Source organism: Ambystoma mexicanum, chromosome 9 (genome assembly GCF_040938575.1).
Source record: "Ambystoma mexicanum isolate Mex_15411 chromosome 9, UKY_AmexF1_1, whole genome shotgun sequence".
In the NCBI taxonomy this organism is placed as follows: domain Eukaryota; kingdom Metazoa; phylum Chordata; class Amphibia; order Caudata; family Ambystomatidae; genus Ambystoma; species Ambystoma mexicanum.
In genome coordinates, this window is record NC_090931.1 from 1,021,899,248 (window position 1) to 1,021,915,541 (window position 16,294).

At 47.2% G+C, this 16,294-nt stretch overlaps 1 protein-coding gene across 2 annotated transcripts in view; it reads right to left on the bottom strand.

Moving 5' to 3' along the window:
• CSRNP3 (cysteine and serine rich nuclear protein 3) overlaps positions 1–16,294 on the bottom strand; it is a 386,324-nt gene that overhangs the window by 72,904 nt on the left and 297,126 nt on the right. For both annotated transcript variants that reach the window (XM_069616294.1, XM_069616293.1), the window contains exon 4: positions 11,533–11,829. In XM_069616294.1, the coding sequence (XP_069472395.1) occupies positions 11,533–11,829 (297 nt within the window). The remainder of the gene's footprint in view (positions 1–11,532; positions 11,830–16,294) is intronic.

The following is a 16,294-nucleotide window of genomic DNA, read 5'->3' on the forward strand; positions in this document are numbered from 1 at the left end:
CGACTGGTGTCAGACTGGTGTCGTCAAACTTTTGATCATCAGACAAGGTATTTGTAGAAGGAACACTTTCAGCCTCATGATAAGTAGGGAACAGTGGTAAATCAGGGAGTAAAAGCAAGTCATAATGCTTTTATGCCTTCATTTATCTCTCTGCTCTATTTGGCAGCAGTGACAAAGATGGAGGAGGGGCACAGTGCAGAGATGAGATCTCTGTTGTGCATTCTTCCCCTGTTTATTTCAGTGTGTTTAATTTTGCATGCATGAAATAGACGGATTCCTATGGACTACAACTTGGTTTAGCACCTACTAAAGACCAGGTGGATTCCTGAGAAATCCATTAATAAATGCTGCCAGCAAAGCGCAATCTTCCAGGAGCATTTATTTCTTCAAAAGACAGAGGAAAACTAAAGAGTAAACTGGAATGTGCACTGTTTTACTCTTTAGTGTTTCACTCCAGCCTGTGAACTTTTAAAATTGCAGCATGTAAGGGCCAACATTGGTGGTCCTCTGCATACAAGTTACATTTTTTATAAAATGTGCCTTTTTGTTGGCCATGGGCCCTAGCCAGCAACAAGTAAAAGAGCTACAAACCTGACAATTTTGAGAGCAAGATTGGAAGCTCCTGAAACCATGCTAATAATGTCCCCTGTCTTCTTGGAAGTGGAAGAAATTGGCCTCTGCACTTACTTGACAATGACAGACAGCAATTTCACTGTCTGCATGGTGGTCTTCCCCATTGTGAAGACATCATCGATGAAGAGGTGCAGGTGCCGGAACCCATGGAAAAGTAGCGAGAATTATTTTCCTGGGCTTCAGGAATAGATTTGGTACTATTCAGCCAGGCTCCCCCATCCCACGTCAAGACTGAGACACCTGTCACTTTTAACATATTAACATAGGGTTGCTAGAGGGGTCCTTCATGGCAAGGGTCAGTTGCTCGGTGTCCACTATCCCCAAAAGCAAGGGGAGATCATTACCAAACTACTTTATGCCTTACCAGAGACACATGTTACAGGTTGACATCAGTGTTGACCTCTCTCAGAAGGGCTAGTCTGGTACATCTTACTCACATAGCTCTTCAGAGCCTTATCCTGCTTTCCTGGTTGGATAGTGAGGATGAGGTTTTTCTAGATGAGGGAGTAACGGATAAGAGGTTTGACACACATTCTCTTCTGCAGGTGTCTTGAGCTTGGCATCAACACGAAGTAATGGTGCTGAGGGGCGAGAAGACTCTCCCACACTCTTTGTGCCTCTTTGACGATATCGTCCAACAGAGGGATTTCACCTCGTTCTCTGCCATTATGCCAGACTCAACTATAGGGGCACTGGAACTGATAGTTTCATAGATATTTGTTTTTCAAATGCACACATTGATTTGAACACCTCTTCAACATTGCCACAGATTTCCACTCCACAGATAGGGAGTCAACCAGAGCATGTCTCTCCAGAAGTCGTATACACTAGAGAAGGGGTGGACACCTTAGGTAGCAGCATAGTCTGCGTTTTGGTTGCCTGTGGGGCTACAGGTAGTTAGAAAATTAATAGAGTTGGCTACATCGGTTCCATGTGATGTTGTCACCTAGGATAAAGTCACCAGATACGTGACTTTTATTCCTGCACCCCTAAAAGCCTTCCCCCACATATTCTAGGATGGGTATTATTTACTATTATATACTTGCATCCTAGAATATTTGGGGAAAGAGCTTGCATTTCTTGGGAGTGAAAATTTGGTGAAATGTCGCCGCCTGGCAACCTTTTCCAAGGCGAATCACTGGATACCGCTGCATCATAAGAGGGGGTCTGTAATGATGGAGCCAGCAGCAGTTGCTGTGCCACAGATGACTGGTGGATGAGGTGACCGTGTAAAGGGTGGCATGATTTCTAGAATGACGTCCTTAAAAAAAGGACTTTATGGCAGGAGTCAACATGAACTACTTGAAATTGGAGAATAAGGTCTACTCTGGGCGTGTTTGCACTGGATGCCCTCATCGGTTCTGTGCTGACAGCCAGTGTATGACAAGGTTTCTTGACCTTGCTGCAGACACAAGGGGTTCTGGCAGGTGGTATAATACGACATACAGCATATAAAGGAACAGAAGACATGAATGCAACGTTTGAATCCATGCTGCAGTCGTGAACCATGACCATGTAAAAGGGATCGAGAAGCCTCTGTTAGCCCACATTCATTGCTGTCGCTTCCCTCAATAGGGGCTTAGCCCAGGACCAATGGGTTATCAATCTCAGCCTCCTCAAATCTCCAGTGAAGAAATTACCTTATCCAGTCGTTTGGGTCCAGCACTTTGCTAATGGTTGCCTCTGTCTTTTTCTATGGTCTGAGGTCTGAAAGTTTGCAGTTCTCTGTCCTTTACTTTTAATGCGCATTTGCAGGTGTCTGTGGTGAGGGCCTGGGGTGGTTAATATGTTTCCACCGGAGGTGCATTTAATGCAGTTGTCACAGTAGGCTGTGACCTAGTTGGTGCATGAGTTGATTTTGCAGCTACGTGCCACATTTCTGGGACTTGCATTTTCTTTGGATCCCTGGCGTGTCCAGGGAACTTACGTAGGCCTCTAAAAGCCGTTGCTCCATGCATTGAGCCTTTTGAAACACCTCAGCCCCTCGACCGGTGTTAACCCCCTGCCACAGTACAACGCAGGATCTGGGGTATTAGGTTGCATGGTGCAAGCGAACTCAGACCAGACCAGAGCACAGTAACAGGACTCCCCAAACTTCTCATGTCCAGGTGATCCGATGGGAGTAAGGGTGTATGTAAAAAGAAGAATACTTATACTTATCCTGTGTCAGCTCAGAAACTCGATGTATTCAGCTGGTGGTAGTCTGTGAAAAGTCTCCTTCCACCTTGTAAGTTTTGATCGTAGCGACCTAAAAGCAAGAGCATCTTACAAAACAAATTTTAATGATGGTCTGGGATAAGGCACTCAGGCACTCTAAACAGAAGGAATATGTGTCCAGACAGTAAAATGCCTGCCGCGTGACACACATCAGTTCAACCAAGACCTCCAGGGCACGGACTCGGGAAGATTCTTTTCTCTAAAGGGAAAGTAATTGAGAGGCAAAAGAATGTGCAGCTACTCCCCAATGCTCCTGCCCCATCCACATAGATAAAGGGACTGCTGGCTGGGCAAGGAGCTTGAACAAGGGTAGTTCTTTGTGAGGGGTATAGTTGTATACATGGATGTGCACCATGCATTTTTAAAATTGTTTTTTTCATGCTGTCTCTGATCAAGCTCTAGGCCAGTTGCTTTCATTGGCACAATATCTTGTAAGTATACACAAAAGGCAACTAGATACAAGAGTATCATTAAAATATAAAACCTCATCTTCTCTCCCCCTTGAGTGGAGATGAAACACATTTAAAAAGTTAAGTTACAACTATAGAACTTGAACTCCAGGAAGGAAAGACCAGAAGACATGCCTTCTCCACCTGTACGCCGCCCGATGACTCTGGAAGCTCCTCCCTGTCAACACCAGATACACCCCCCCCCGACCCCATTCTACATTCCAGGAAGGAGCTCAAGACCATCCTCTTCAAGGAATGGCTCCTCCCTAACCCCTATCCACACACTTTCCACTCCCCAGGCTACCTAAGATTTGGGTATCCTGCTCCCCCCCTTATTTCCTCCACTGGTTGCTTGTAGATCCCTAGCTGCCAAATTTCCCCCCCTCATCCTCCTTCATGTTAGCTTCCCACACACTTGTATCTCTGCTTTCTTCTCCTATTATTTGTAGAGCATGCTGTTGCTTCCCGAAGCTAGTTCCTCACTCGATATATGCCTTAATAATATTAATAACAATGAAAACATTTTTTTTAATTTGGACATGTGAGTGTTTGGGTGGAGGGGGTATACATTTTCGTGCCTACCACCCCATGCCCCACAAGGACAAAGATCATTGTAAAAGACAATTGTTTAATAAGAAACAAATGCAAATATTTCAGTGCAGACTGGAATTCATTCATTCTTTGTGTTGCTAGTGTCAGTATAGAATTTTGTTGCTAAGGAGTTAATGGGACTCAATACAAGTTTGGCGGTAGCCTTGCTGGTAAAACCGGCAGACTGCCGCCAAACATGCATATTTTTCCGGGCCCTGACAATGGGGAAATACAGGGCCATTACAACCCTGGCGGGCCCTGTATTTCCCCATTGCCAGGGGCCAGAAACTTGTGCTCGGTATTCCCATTTGAGCCCCCTAGGGCTCAATGGGAATGGGGAGGCCGGTAGCACCGCCACCATTCAGAATGGTGCCGGTGCTACTGGCAATGTCTGCTCGTCGTTGCCGGTACCCCTTTCCGGTCAGACCTGGTGGACGGGAAGGCACCCGCGAGCAGAAATAGTAGTTTGCCGGTCCGGTAACAACGGTACCGGCAAGTTTACCGGTACTGTTGTTAGTAGACTGGCAAACTTGTAATGAGGCCCAATGAGTTGATTGTAAAATGAATTGATGGTTATCCGGAGTCACGTTGAGCTCTAAAAAGGGCAAATCGTTTAACAATTTTAAAAGTTAAACAGATCTGAGAAAACATTTTGTGTATGAAAATGTGCAGTTAATTGCTTATTCCCATAACACACCCTAGACTCTTTCATCAGGACTTAATCTATGGAGGTGCATATTAATTTGTAGGAGAAGGAAAAATAGGAGCCACTAATTGCAACCTTTTCTTAGATGCAATTAAAGAGTAATGCATTTTTAGAGTTCCTGATTAATGCTTATCACTCATCAATCCTTTTATGTAAAGCAACGTGTTTCTAAGGTTTTGATTATCCTCTGTCTGTTCCTCAGTAATAATAAAGTGGAGCTAGGTGTCAAGGAAGTCTGAAGCCATGTACTTCTCACACTGATGCACCCATAAGAAGAAACAACTAAGAAGTGAGCCATCTGGAAAGCCCTATTCAGGTTCAGTGACGTTACTCAACAGCCTACCCTTCAAACACTTGAAACCAGAAATCAGTAGTAACAGAAAAGAGACGTTACAGTAACGTGTCTGGTATCACATCATTGCCAGCAAGCCTGGTGGATGCGGGGTGGAGGAGCGCAGTCTAGGGATTCAATGCTTCAATACAATGGGCCTCATTACGACCCTGGCGGAAATCGAAAAACGATGGCGGAAATGCAATACCGCCATCGAATAGCGCTCGGTGCGACTATGACCCGTCACCGCAAAGTACGAAGCCATTAGCGACACCGTAGTGAACGCCAACGCTAACTGCACCAAGTACGCGCGCGCGCGCCATGCCAAACCGTAAATACCACCATGGCGCAAGGGTACGCGAATTCCGACCCTAGCGGACATGTACCTAACGCCATCAAGCATGGCGGAAAGTACCATACCGCCATGGTGAGAAGTACGGCATCGCGAATCAACCGTAAACGGCCCCACTGAGTGCCTGTACACCGCTCCCTGCCCACAAAGTACAACTCCCCGTAGGTGCAATTAAGTCACAATGCAACCAGTGAAATGTACAAGTCACCCATGCATGCCAACGAACAAAAGATCCACAAGAGGGGCCAATGGGAGCTGCAGGGCACAGATGGCACGAATACAGAAGCCATTCCAATGGACATGACCACAGTCCCCCCCCCAGAAACGCACGCAAACACAGACACCTGTGACCAGCAATATTCCGAAAATCACATCATTCCACCAGTCCACCTGGCTGACCGGCATCTGTTACACAAAACCCAATCCCCCGCCCCTGAGCATGACAACATTCAAACCGTCATATTGGCAGCCCCCATCCCTGACCTCACTGGGCTTCGTAGGCAAACGCGCCCAGCACAGTACCACGCAACTAAACTCCGAAGCTGGAACCCAATGCAGATCTCCTCACAATACATCGCTCCCCAAATAGGAATATGCCACATCACTCGCAAAGAAGAACGCTACACGGCCCATATCAGAATAGAAATTTAATGCACAACAAAATCACCAAGCCCATACAGCCATTAGGCCATGAACTCCAAAACACATTTCACCATTGTGGGCTGCATCCGCAAGAAATGACCAGCTACTTCTTGTGTGACGCCCTGTTCCTTCATGGTACACAGGGCCACATTCACGTACGAAAAGGCAACATGGAAGCGCACAGAACCGCAGGGCCGTCCCAATGGGGAGGCACTAGTCCAGCTGAAAGGCCGAAATGTTGCTCCGAGCCACTAGTACTGCGTAAGGGCATGTGGCCCATTGGCGATCGTCCCATAAGATCGTAATGCTGCTCCACTGATTAACACGAAGCAGCAGGTGTCGGGAGTAAAAGCCATCTGCAGGAGTGGCATACAGATGGCAGTGGCAAAAGGGGAGGAGATACCTGTCAACCAAAAGAAAAGAAAAAGAACAGAATGGCCATCAGAACTACATTCGAACAACTCACTTCAATGATCACACTAAATCCACTGCCATATGCATGCTAGCCCACTCCAAAGGATCATCACCACCCCAAAACCACTTGCGACTCATAACCATCTATATCGAGGTGTAAACACCATCACAAACGAGTGTACCTGTGCATGCGTCTGTCAACACAGAATCCATCAGATGGGAATGTTAACGTGCATGGACACAAGTGTCTGAAGGCGCGTCGAGACAGGGAGGGCTCAACAAGGCCAGATAGACGATGGTCCCACTATGGCAGCCCTGCATCACATAGCGCAGGGGAGGCGGATAGATTCCAAGAAGCCCTGTACATGGCAAACTCTGTATCAAATCATCTGCCCATGCATCCATTCATCATTCCCTCATCCCGGTATAAGAACTCCTGAATATTTACTCACATAACATTAGAAATATCCATTGAGTCTGTGCGTTATGCAGCCGGCAAAATCCACTGTGCCCCAGCCCGTAATTCCAGTGTTGTGAAGTAACATGAATTTGGGAACGTCCGGCCTCATCGCCCACGTCGCTATTGCGCAGCCCAAACTATTCATATCAATCATTGCATCCTCGCCATGGCCCCTGTCTCAAGGACATTGAACAATAGAACGTTACATTTGCAGTCAGACCTGTGGGCATCTCCTCGCCGCTAGCTGAAAACCGAAAGCGCCGCCCTTCGAATTCCTCATTTGCAACATCACGTCGAAAAGGCATCTGTGGCCGTTTGAAATCAAAAATTAATCCATCTAGTGCGGCTGTGTGTGAAAATGGCAACTCCCTTCACCCACAAATGGGACGCCCCGCCCGTCGGTGCAACTCGGTACAGTGATGCATGAGGGCCCACCGTTACTCAAGTACTACGTTCCACTGACCCATCACAAGTCTGTTCGCGACTGCAAAGATTGTATGTGAAACAATGGGACCATAGCCGAATGTACATATCAACAAATGTTACACGGCCATCGGGTACAAATACATGATTGCAATAGCAAGATGCCATTCCTCGAATTGCAGCGTTGTGTGCGGGACGTGCTCGGCCAAAGGGGAGAGCAGCTTGCACAGGTGGAATGAATCACCACAGGTGGAGGCCATACAGCCTGAAAACACATAAATTGCACACCCAGTCTCCTCCCACAACCACACCCACTCCGAAATGCTACCGGCAGGACTCGCGATGTTGGCCCTGGGGGACCTGATAGCACTGCAAGTACTCCAACTCCAAGAAGAAGACGAACACCAACTACAACCGGCCGCACGGAGGGGACGCAGGAGGAGGAGGAGGCCAAGGCAGGGCCAGCAAGGGCCGCCAGCACAGCCACTACCACCACGCAGGCAGCCCGCAATCCCACGCCTCCGAGCACATCCGTTCAACCTCACTGATGAGCAGATCCACACCCTCTACCGTTTGGACCGGGACACCATAGCCGCCATTGTGGACATGACACAGGCTGACCTTGTCAGCATGATAGATAGCCCAACCGCCATCCCACCCCTACTGAAGGTGGTGTCTGTACTCCACTTCCTGGCCACAGGCACCTACCAGCACACAGTCGGACAGTTGCATGGCATTTCTCAGCCACTGTTCTCACGGACACTATTGCAAGTGCTCGATGCCCTCCTGCAGCACGCAGACGACTACATCTCTCTACCACGCTCGGAGCAGGAAATTACCAACACAAAAGTGGGATTCCATGCACTTGCCGGCATACCGGGTTGCATTGGTGCCATCGACTGCACCCATGTGGAATTGGTCGTCCCACATGCCATGGAGGCCCAGTACCGCAACCGAAAACAATTTCATTCCCTGAATGTACAAATGGTGTGTGACTCCAACAGGATCATTACACATTGTTGTGCCAGATTCCCTGGATCAACCCATGATTCTATGGTCTTGAGGAACTCTACAATACCACGCTACATGGAGCGACACGCAGGGAACAGATCCTGGCTACTCGGTGAGTCTCATTACATGCATGATAATGTGGGGTATGTGATTCGGCAATGACCTGGCAGGAAGGGGGGGGGTGTGCGTACGTAGCAATGGCATTCCACATCAAACGTTTCTCGTCCACATACAGGTGATGCTGGGTATCCACTGAAGAGATGGCTCCTCACACCAGTCCGGCACCCACGGGACCAGCATGAGGAGGACTACAACCAGGCCCACTCACGTACCCGTGTAGTCATTGAACAGGCATTCGGCCTACTGAAGACTCGTTTCCGCTGCCTCAGCAGGTCTGGCGGGGCACTCCTGTACCGCCATGAGAAGGTTGCAAAGATGGTCATGGCATGTGTCATGCTCCACAACATGTGCGTACGTAGAAATGTGCCCATGCCCCCTGACGCAGAACTGCAAGCACCTGAAGATGGTCATGATGAGGGTGGGGATGTGGCAGCACCTCAAGGAGTCTGCGAGGCACCGGAGGGCCGTGACATTCGTCAGCATCTCATTGATGCATGCTTCTAGCACTCACGCCTGGTGGCTGATACATGGACACGGGACTCGTGGCACTGTGTGTGTCTGGTACATGCACAATATGGACTGTACGCCTATGATGGCCTAGTACACAAAGATCATTGTCCACACATCTCATTGGTTGATCGTGCACTGTTTATGGCATATGTGATATCATGTTGAACACCCTATCGACCCGCCACCCAAGTGAGCCCAACACACCCCCTCCACCCTCCTACCTCCCCCCCGAACACCAGTGTCCAAAGATGCTCATTGTCAGTGGGCTGTCGCTATTGCAAGCCCCCTCTGCGGGTATCAGGGGCACCCCTGCCTGTGGAGCGCAGGTTCCTCCCAGATCTACGTTGGGGGCTGCCCTGGACGGAACTTGCAACGGATGATGTCTCTGCCTGCTCACGTCCATGCATGTCCCTAAGGGTTTGTGAGAGCTCAGTGAGCACACGGCGCACTGCGGCAAGTTCGGCACATACGTCTTTGGACGTCGCATGCAGTTCCCCCCTCAGGCTCTCGGTGCTTCTCTCCATTTGGACTCTCAGGCTCTCGGTGCTACTCTCCATTTGGACTCTCAGGCTCTCGGTGCTACTCTCCATTTGGACTCTCAGGCTCTCGGTGCTACTCTCCATTTGTGCCCTTAGTGTCTCAGTTGATGTTTCTATGTCTGCCTTAGTGCCCCCACATTCATCGGCATGGTCCTTGAGGAGCGTGGCCAGTTGCTGCTGTTGCACGATTAACTGGTCGAGGGACTGTTGCCTCTGCTGGGCCATAGCCATTTGCGGGGGTGTCACAGAGGGGCTGTTGACCTCATGTTGCCTTGCCACAGGGCTTGTGGGGGATGGCCAGTCGTCGTCTTGTGGGTGCCCCTGCGTGGTATCCTCATGTTGTACGGGATGGGACAGACAGGGGGATTGGGACAGGTCATGGATGGATCTGACTTCGACATCCCCGTCTTCTGTGTCGGAGCATGCTGCCATCAATGGGGTGTCACCTATGGTGCTGTTGCCACCAGAGGCAGTGCCTTCTGTGGCATCCGTTGGGGGGACCTGTGGTGGTGGTGTTGTGGGCATGCTGGCTGCTGGGGTGCCTGTTGATGTTCCCTCCTCTGTGCTGCCACCTGATTTGTGCTGCTGCCGTGTCTTGATGCGTGCAGCTGAGGTGGAGGGTCTTTGGCCGTTAGTCTTGGCCCTCTTTGCAGGTGTGCTGGTAGGGGTGTCCTGATGCTCGTCGTTTGGATCGGACCCTGTGGTGGAGTAAAGGAGGGCGAGGGTTATTAATGGGTCTGTGGGTATTGGAATGGCATTGTATCACATGCATTGGGGTGGTACCTGAGGGTGATTTGGGTCGGGGCCTTGGAGGTGCTTTCATTTGTGTGTGGAGTGAGGGTGCAGTTGTTTGGCAGCCTGCAGTTAGGGTGTGCCTGCTGCACGTGTAGTGGGTGTTTTAGGGGTTTTTAATTATTTATGTATTTATTGTGAGTTTTAAAGTGCGCTATCAGGCCGATGTGTGTGGACGTTCTCCTGGACATGTGTTTCTGTTGCACTATGTGGACACATGGTACTTCACATGATTGGACATTGTGGATTTAGCATTGTTTTATTTGGCCCACCTACCTGAATCTTCGGATGTCTGCACTCCTTTCTCCATCCCTCCGACTCCCTCTATGCTCTCCATTCCGATGGTGGAGGCACAGATTTCTTCCCAGGGGGTCAACTTGATGGGTGATTCAGGACCTCCCCCGGTGGCTGTGGCAATGTTGCGGTTGGCAGAAAGTATGCTGCGGACGCGTATCCGCAGGTCGTCCCATCGCTTTCTGCATTGCTGTGGGTTGCGGGGTGCGGTCCCCACCGCACTTACCCGCTGTGCCACCAGAGCCCATATGGCCTTCTTGTTCGCAAGTGCCGTCCTGGTCATTTGCGTGGAGAAGACGACGGCAGCATTCTCCTGGAGGGTCTCTGTTAGCACGGTGAGTTCCTCACGGGAGAAGTGGACCTGCCGCTTGCGGTCGCACGCTTTCTTCGCTACTTTTCCCATTTTTCTTGGTTTCGCTAGGGTGGATGACGGGTTGGGGTGTGTCTCAGGGTAGTGTTTTTAGTGGTTGTGTGGATTTTGTGGTTTTATAGGTGTACGGCGGGATGTTTCCCGTTCCGGGCCCATGTTTTTACTTCCGTTTCCGTATATTTACGGTCACCGTACTTTCCGGTTGGCGCTCACTGCGGTGTCCGCTGTGATGGGTAGCGGTATTGCACCTAGGGCGCCGTACGGCGGCGGTGTGGGCCGTTTTGGGGTCATTTCCGCCATCGCGGACTTTGCACTTCCGCCATGCCGTGGTGCTCGTGCCCGATGGGTCGGAATGGGCCGCACTTTGCTCCATCGTGCAATGGCGGAAACGCTATTTACGCTGTGGCGGTCCGGTCAGTCACTTTCCGCCAGGGTCGTAATGAGGGCCAATGTGCACTAGCATAGCCCACATTTGCCATCCTAAACAAATTATGCAGCACTTAAACCAGAGCAGTATTTGTATAACAATGTGACCCAAAGACAGTCAGATCAACATTGATTTCCAGGTAGGTACCAATTAAAAAAGATATGCCACAGCCCTATACTTTTGCTATGATTAAGAAGACAAATATGTGTGATCAGTATAAGCTCAGGACTTACTATGAACCAGTTCCTTACCTGGCATTTTATGCCACCAAGACTACAGGTACAGGTCTCTGGGTCACAGAAGATCCTGCACTCACAGCCACAATCCTCACGGGAAAGACGGATGGCTCGCAGCTCATGTTTCTCCTCCACATCAATCTTTTTCACGCCAGATGCGCGGAGAAGTGCTCTCCTTTTCTTTGTTGCAAGAGGTTGCAAAAAAAAGTATTCATCCACTTCAGTGTTGTCCAAATCAATATCATCATCAGAAATGTCTTCAAGTGTTAGAGAACTGGCTTCTTCAGACTCCATGGTACCATTTTTTGTCATCTGAAATAGATCAATCATAAAAATGTTTATGGTACACTTTTCAAAGATCCAAATCTTATCAAAACTAAATGTAGTGCAATCTACATATATTGCTTCCCAGCCTCCCCTCAGCAAGAATGTTCACTTTGAACTGCAGCATGGATGTAATTATACATAAGTCCTATTCCAACTTCCTTAGATATAGATTAGGAACACAAAATACTGGGTGGTCATGAACACCATAATAACTAGCTCTTATTGAAATGTCTATAAGCATGCCAACATGGCGGATTGTGAAATGTTAAAATGCACTTATTTTATTTAGTGGACATCTGTAACATGCGCATGCTGCCTAGATGACTGATTTAAGAAAAATATGAAAGAGAAAGTAACATTACAAATGCCTACATTCACTCTAGTTGTAATAACTCAAAAGAACTTTTCAAAGCACAAACATTTATTACAGCCTAAACAAGGTTGTGTCTGCAAAATGTATTCGCAGGTGTCTAACTAAAATATATTCGCAGGTGTCTAACTTATAAAAGCCAAATTATGTAAAAATGCTTTGCAAGCCTTCAACACATTCATACCCCATACATGTTTGCTTTCAAACATAAAAAAGACATTTATTATAAAGAATGAATATTTCATCCAAAAAACAGTACTGAATAGAGTTTATATACGGTGAGCATAAGTGTGCTCCACCTCGATTTATAATGTCTAAACTAACACCACATTCATATAATGACGTACATGTTTCAAATTCCGATGCAAGAGTTTTTCATCCAGCAGTCTCGTTCAGAGTCAATAGAAACACAAAAAATCACCCCCAATAATATATCTTATATTTTGTGAAAGGATATGCCAAATAACCACCTATAAGGTCCTATAAGGGTAAACCAAGGGTTAATTCAGAGTTTAGGTATGTTTTTGTAATAAATAAAAAAAAAATCAAGTCTGTTAATTTCCCAGTTACTGAATAAATATTATTTCAATTCATGCAAGTAGATAAGCAGAGAGAAGAGAATTCTCCATCTGACTGTGGCTTTAGTACAGTGCTTTATTTATAGATAGGCGGAAGAAGGGTTTCAAAATCATACACATTAAGTAATCATCCAAATGCTGAGAGGGGTCTTTTTCTTCATCCTGCTGTGAGAACTTCCATTTTTTTTGTAAGTGTAGAAGGTCTGTTTGGATCATTGTAGCCTGATCGCATATGGAAGTTATAGCCCGGATACGCTCATGCTAAAATAAGGAGATGGTCTGAAAGAAATATAATGTTTGTATTTGATTCAGAAAAAAGGACTAAAACGATGACTTTCCAGTCCGGTGCAGGATTATGGTCAGATATTTATGAATTCCACCAGATCAGTAAGTGCACTGCAAATGTACAGCCACTAAGGCAATGTTTGAAGGCTCAAGGTGTGGTGAGGAGAAGCAAATTGATCCTGGAGATACCAGAGGTCTTTACAATGCAATGCATTGTAAGGTAGAGGGTCTGCTATGTTATCTGGACTTCCTCGGCTAGCCAATGTTGATCTCAAGGATCTGACTAGGCATTGGAAAGGTTCTCTCGAGCAATAAAGTGTAAAGGTCAGAAAGGAGAAAGTGTTCTCGCTTGCCAGGGTTGCGTGGGAAAGGTTCATTTCTCTGGTGCTACTGCACTAGGTCTTATCACTTTAAATATTCTGGCTTCCAAAATGGTAATCTGGTGATTTGGATAGTAAGTACCGCATACAGAACCTTAAAATGACATAATATAATAGAATCCATTTGGGAGCTGCATTTTCCCATTATCCTCTCTCGGTTGCTCTATTGCTTTTTGGAGCGTTACAAACACTGGCAATTTGTTAGTATGCGCTCATCAAGCAGAATACTTAGTAAGAAAAGAGAAGCAGAAGATCGGCTCATCAAGTCACTGGGCCTAATTCTAAGTATGGTGGCAAGGCAATAACGGCACAGGTATCGCTACCGGCACCGTTGCTACCGTACCGCCATACTACGAGTTGTGCTTGTGGGTCTCGCTCTGCCTGCCAGGTCTGCCCTGGCGGGGAGTGCAGCACCCGCGAGCCGAACTCGTGGATGCACCGGCACCGTTATGAGCGGTGCCGGTACATCCAAGCTCCCCATTCCTATTCAGCCCCATGGGGTCGAATGGGGATGGGGAGTCCCTTATTGCCGGCACCCACAAATGGGCAATCATCAGTTTCGCCGACCTCGGCATAACCCGGTAATTGCCCATTCGCGGGTGCCGGTAAAATCATGGGTCCGGCGGCAGCCGTGTCTTTGTTAGAGGCACATCTACCGCCATACCCGTAATGAGGTCTGGTTGCGGTGCACAGTTTGCCATACATCCGGATTGGTCAAGGAGAGGTCTAGGCTCTCAAAAGAGATGGACAAGAAAGAGGTGGCTTCAGCACACCAGAGACAGCAGATCAACTTCTCAATCTAATGGAAGTTTCTCACAAATATCAACCTGACCTTAACTAAAAGTGTAAGGGCCTTAGAAGCAATAGACACACAGGAGAGACCGGACAACCTGGATTTAAAGGCAGGATTCTTAGTTGAGGTCGAGTTAGGATTGAGGAATTACTCTACTGAAAAACATCTGACAAAGCTATCATCTGATTTCATTTAGGCATTATTTCAGATACATGATGCAAGACAATAGCATGAAATTGATACAGATAGAACGTGCAGTGTAAAAGTACTTCTGAGGACAATGCCTACTCTGGTATTAGTTCACCATCAGGTAACACAGTCAGTGATGTTTAGCAGTCATCAAATATAAATGCAGGTGTAATCATTTCACAAATCTTTGTAAGGATGATTACAAACTGACTCCTGAGTTAGGTTATCAGTCTAAAACCTTGACGTGCCCCACCTGAAATCTGCAAAGAACCGCCATGCTGAAAGGCAAGTGATCAAGGACGGAATATTTCCGGTTTCTTCCATTTCAGTTAGGATTTCTTGAATATGTCTTCTGGAATCCTTAAAGTGGAATAAAGAAGAGCAAGTCTACTTCTATGAAGAATTAAAGGAACTCTTTTCCCCTTCTATCTTTATGTAGCACTGAAGTATCTAGGGCATGGTCTTCTGTTCCTAATAGATAGTTTGCTCCTTACCAGAGACTTCAGTAGAGTAACTAACAATCAGTTATAGCTTTTGCATTATGGGGGGATAGTTCTAATGTTTTCTGTAAACTTTTTAACCTGGGGCCTAAAACGTAACTCACGTCACTACCTGGTCACTGCCAATAAAAGAGGTGACAGAGGATGGAGTATGCTAAGTGCTACGTAATCAAAGCTCTCTATTCAAAAGACACAAAAAGCTGGGGGAATACATAAAATGCACAGGCATGCCCTCACTCAAGCTTTCTTGCAGTGTTTAATTACTTGACAATTACCTTTAAAGAGCTACCTTGTCATTGATGATGTCATGATGACAAACAAGTTACAAAACATTAATTAGTTTGCACCCCGAGGCAACATATACATTCCATAGTTGCAACAATCAGGCTTGGAGGGTCCCTATCTACTGGCCCAACCCACTTTTAGATAGCACATACACTTACATCTCTTTTCTTACATTTGATAGGTTGGCACTAGACTAGGGGAAGAATGGACTCATTGGCTGGCATAGGATCTGCTCAACCTTGTACTGCCCAGGTGTGAGGAGATAGGGAGTTTTTATAATGGGGATAGAGAGATCGGTGTACGGCTATAATTGTGATTTAAAGAACAGCTCTTCACTATTCCAGTCATGTCTGCGAATGTTCAAGGCTATTCTCTGCGAGTCATCCCCATGCCTCTGTCTAGTACGGCAGGTATGTTATCTTAGTGTTGACACTGTAGGGCAGGCATGGTATCAAAGGTATCACACTGACACAATGGGCACAATTTGTGAAACCTTTATTGAAGTTGTTGGGGCTGAAAAAACTCCTACTTTGCCCTATGACTAAGATGGGAGAGGTCTCGACCATAAAACGATAAACAAAACATCCTAGTGGAGTTCGTCAAATCAAAATGGCCTATGCTAACAAAATCTAATGCCTGCCCGATCTCTTGCACAAAATGATTATAAAGGAGAAATGTATGCAAAGGAAAAATCAGTGTTCAAAAGAATAAATGTAGTTGAACCAGCTCTCCTCCCCACGATAGATCTCACAAAGTAATGATGTCCCTGTAGGCAGGATGGGACACTCTGGCTTGGCTTTCAACACAATAAACAGTTCTAAAACGTGGATCGAGGCCCGCCTGGCCTTCCACATTGAAGTCTCTTTTCCTGACTACCGAATAATGTTTCCAAAATAAAAGTTCACATAGGTCCCTCTCTGTCAAGCTCAGACCTCTCGCAACAAAGTTCATGTAGGCCCCCCTCTGTTGGGCTCAGACCTTGCACAACAAAGTTCAACAAAAACTTGCAAGGGGGTTCCCTTCCCCAAGCTTATTACACTTTGGGTCGCCCTCTGTCGGGCCTGGACCAC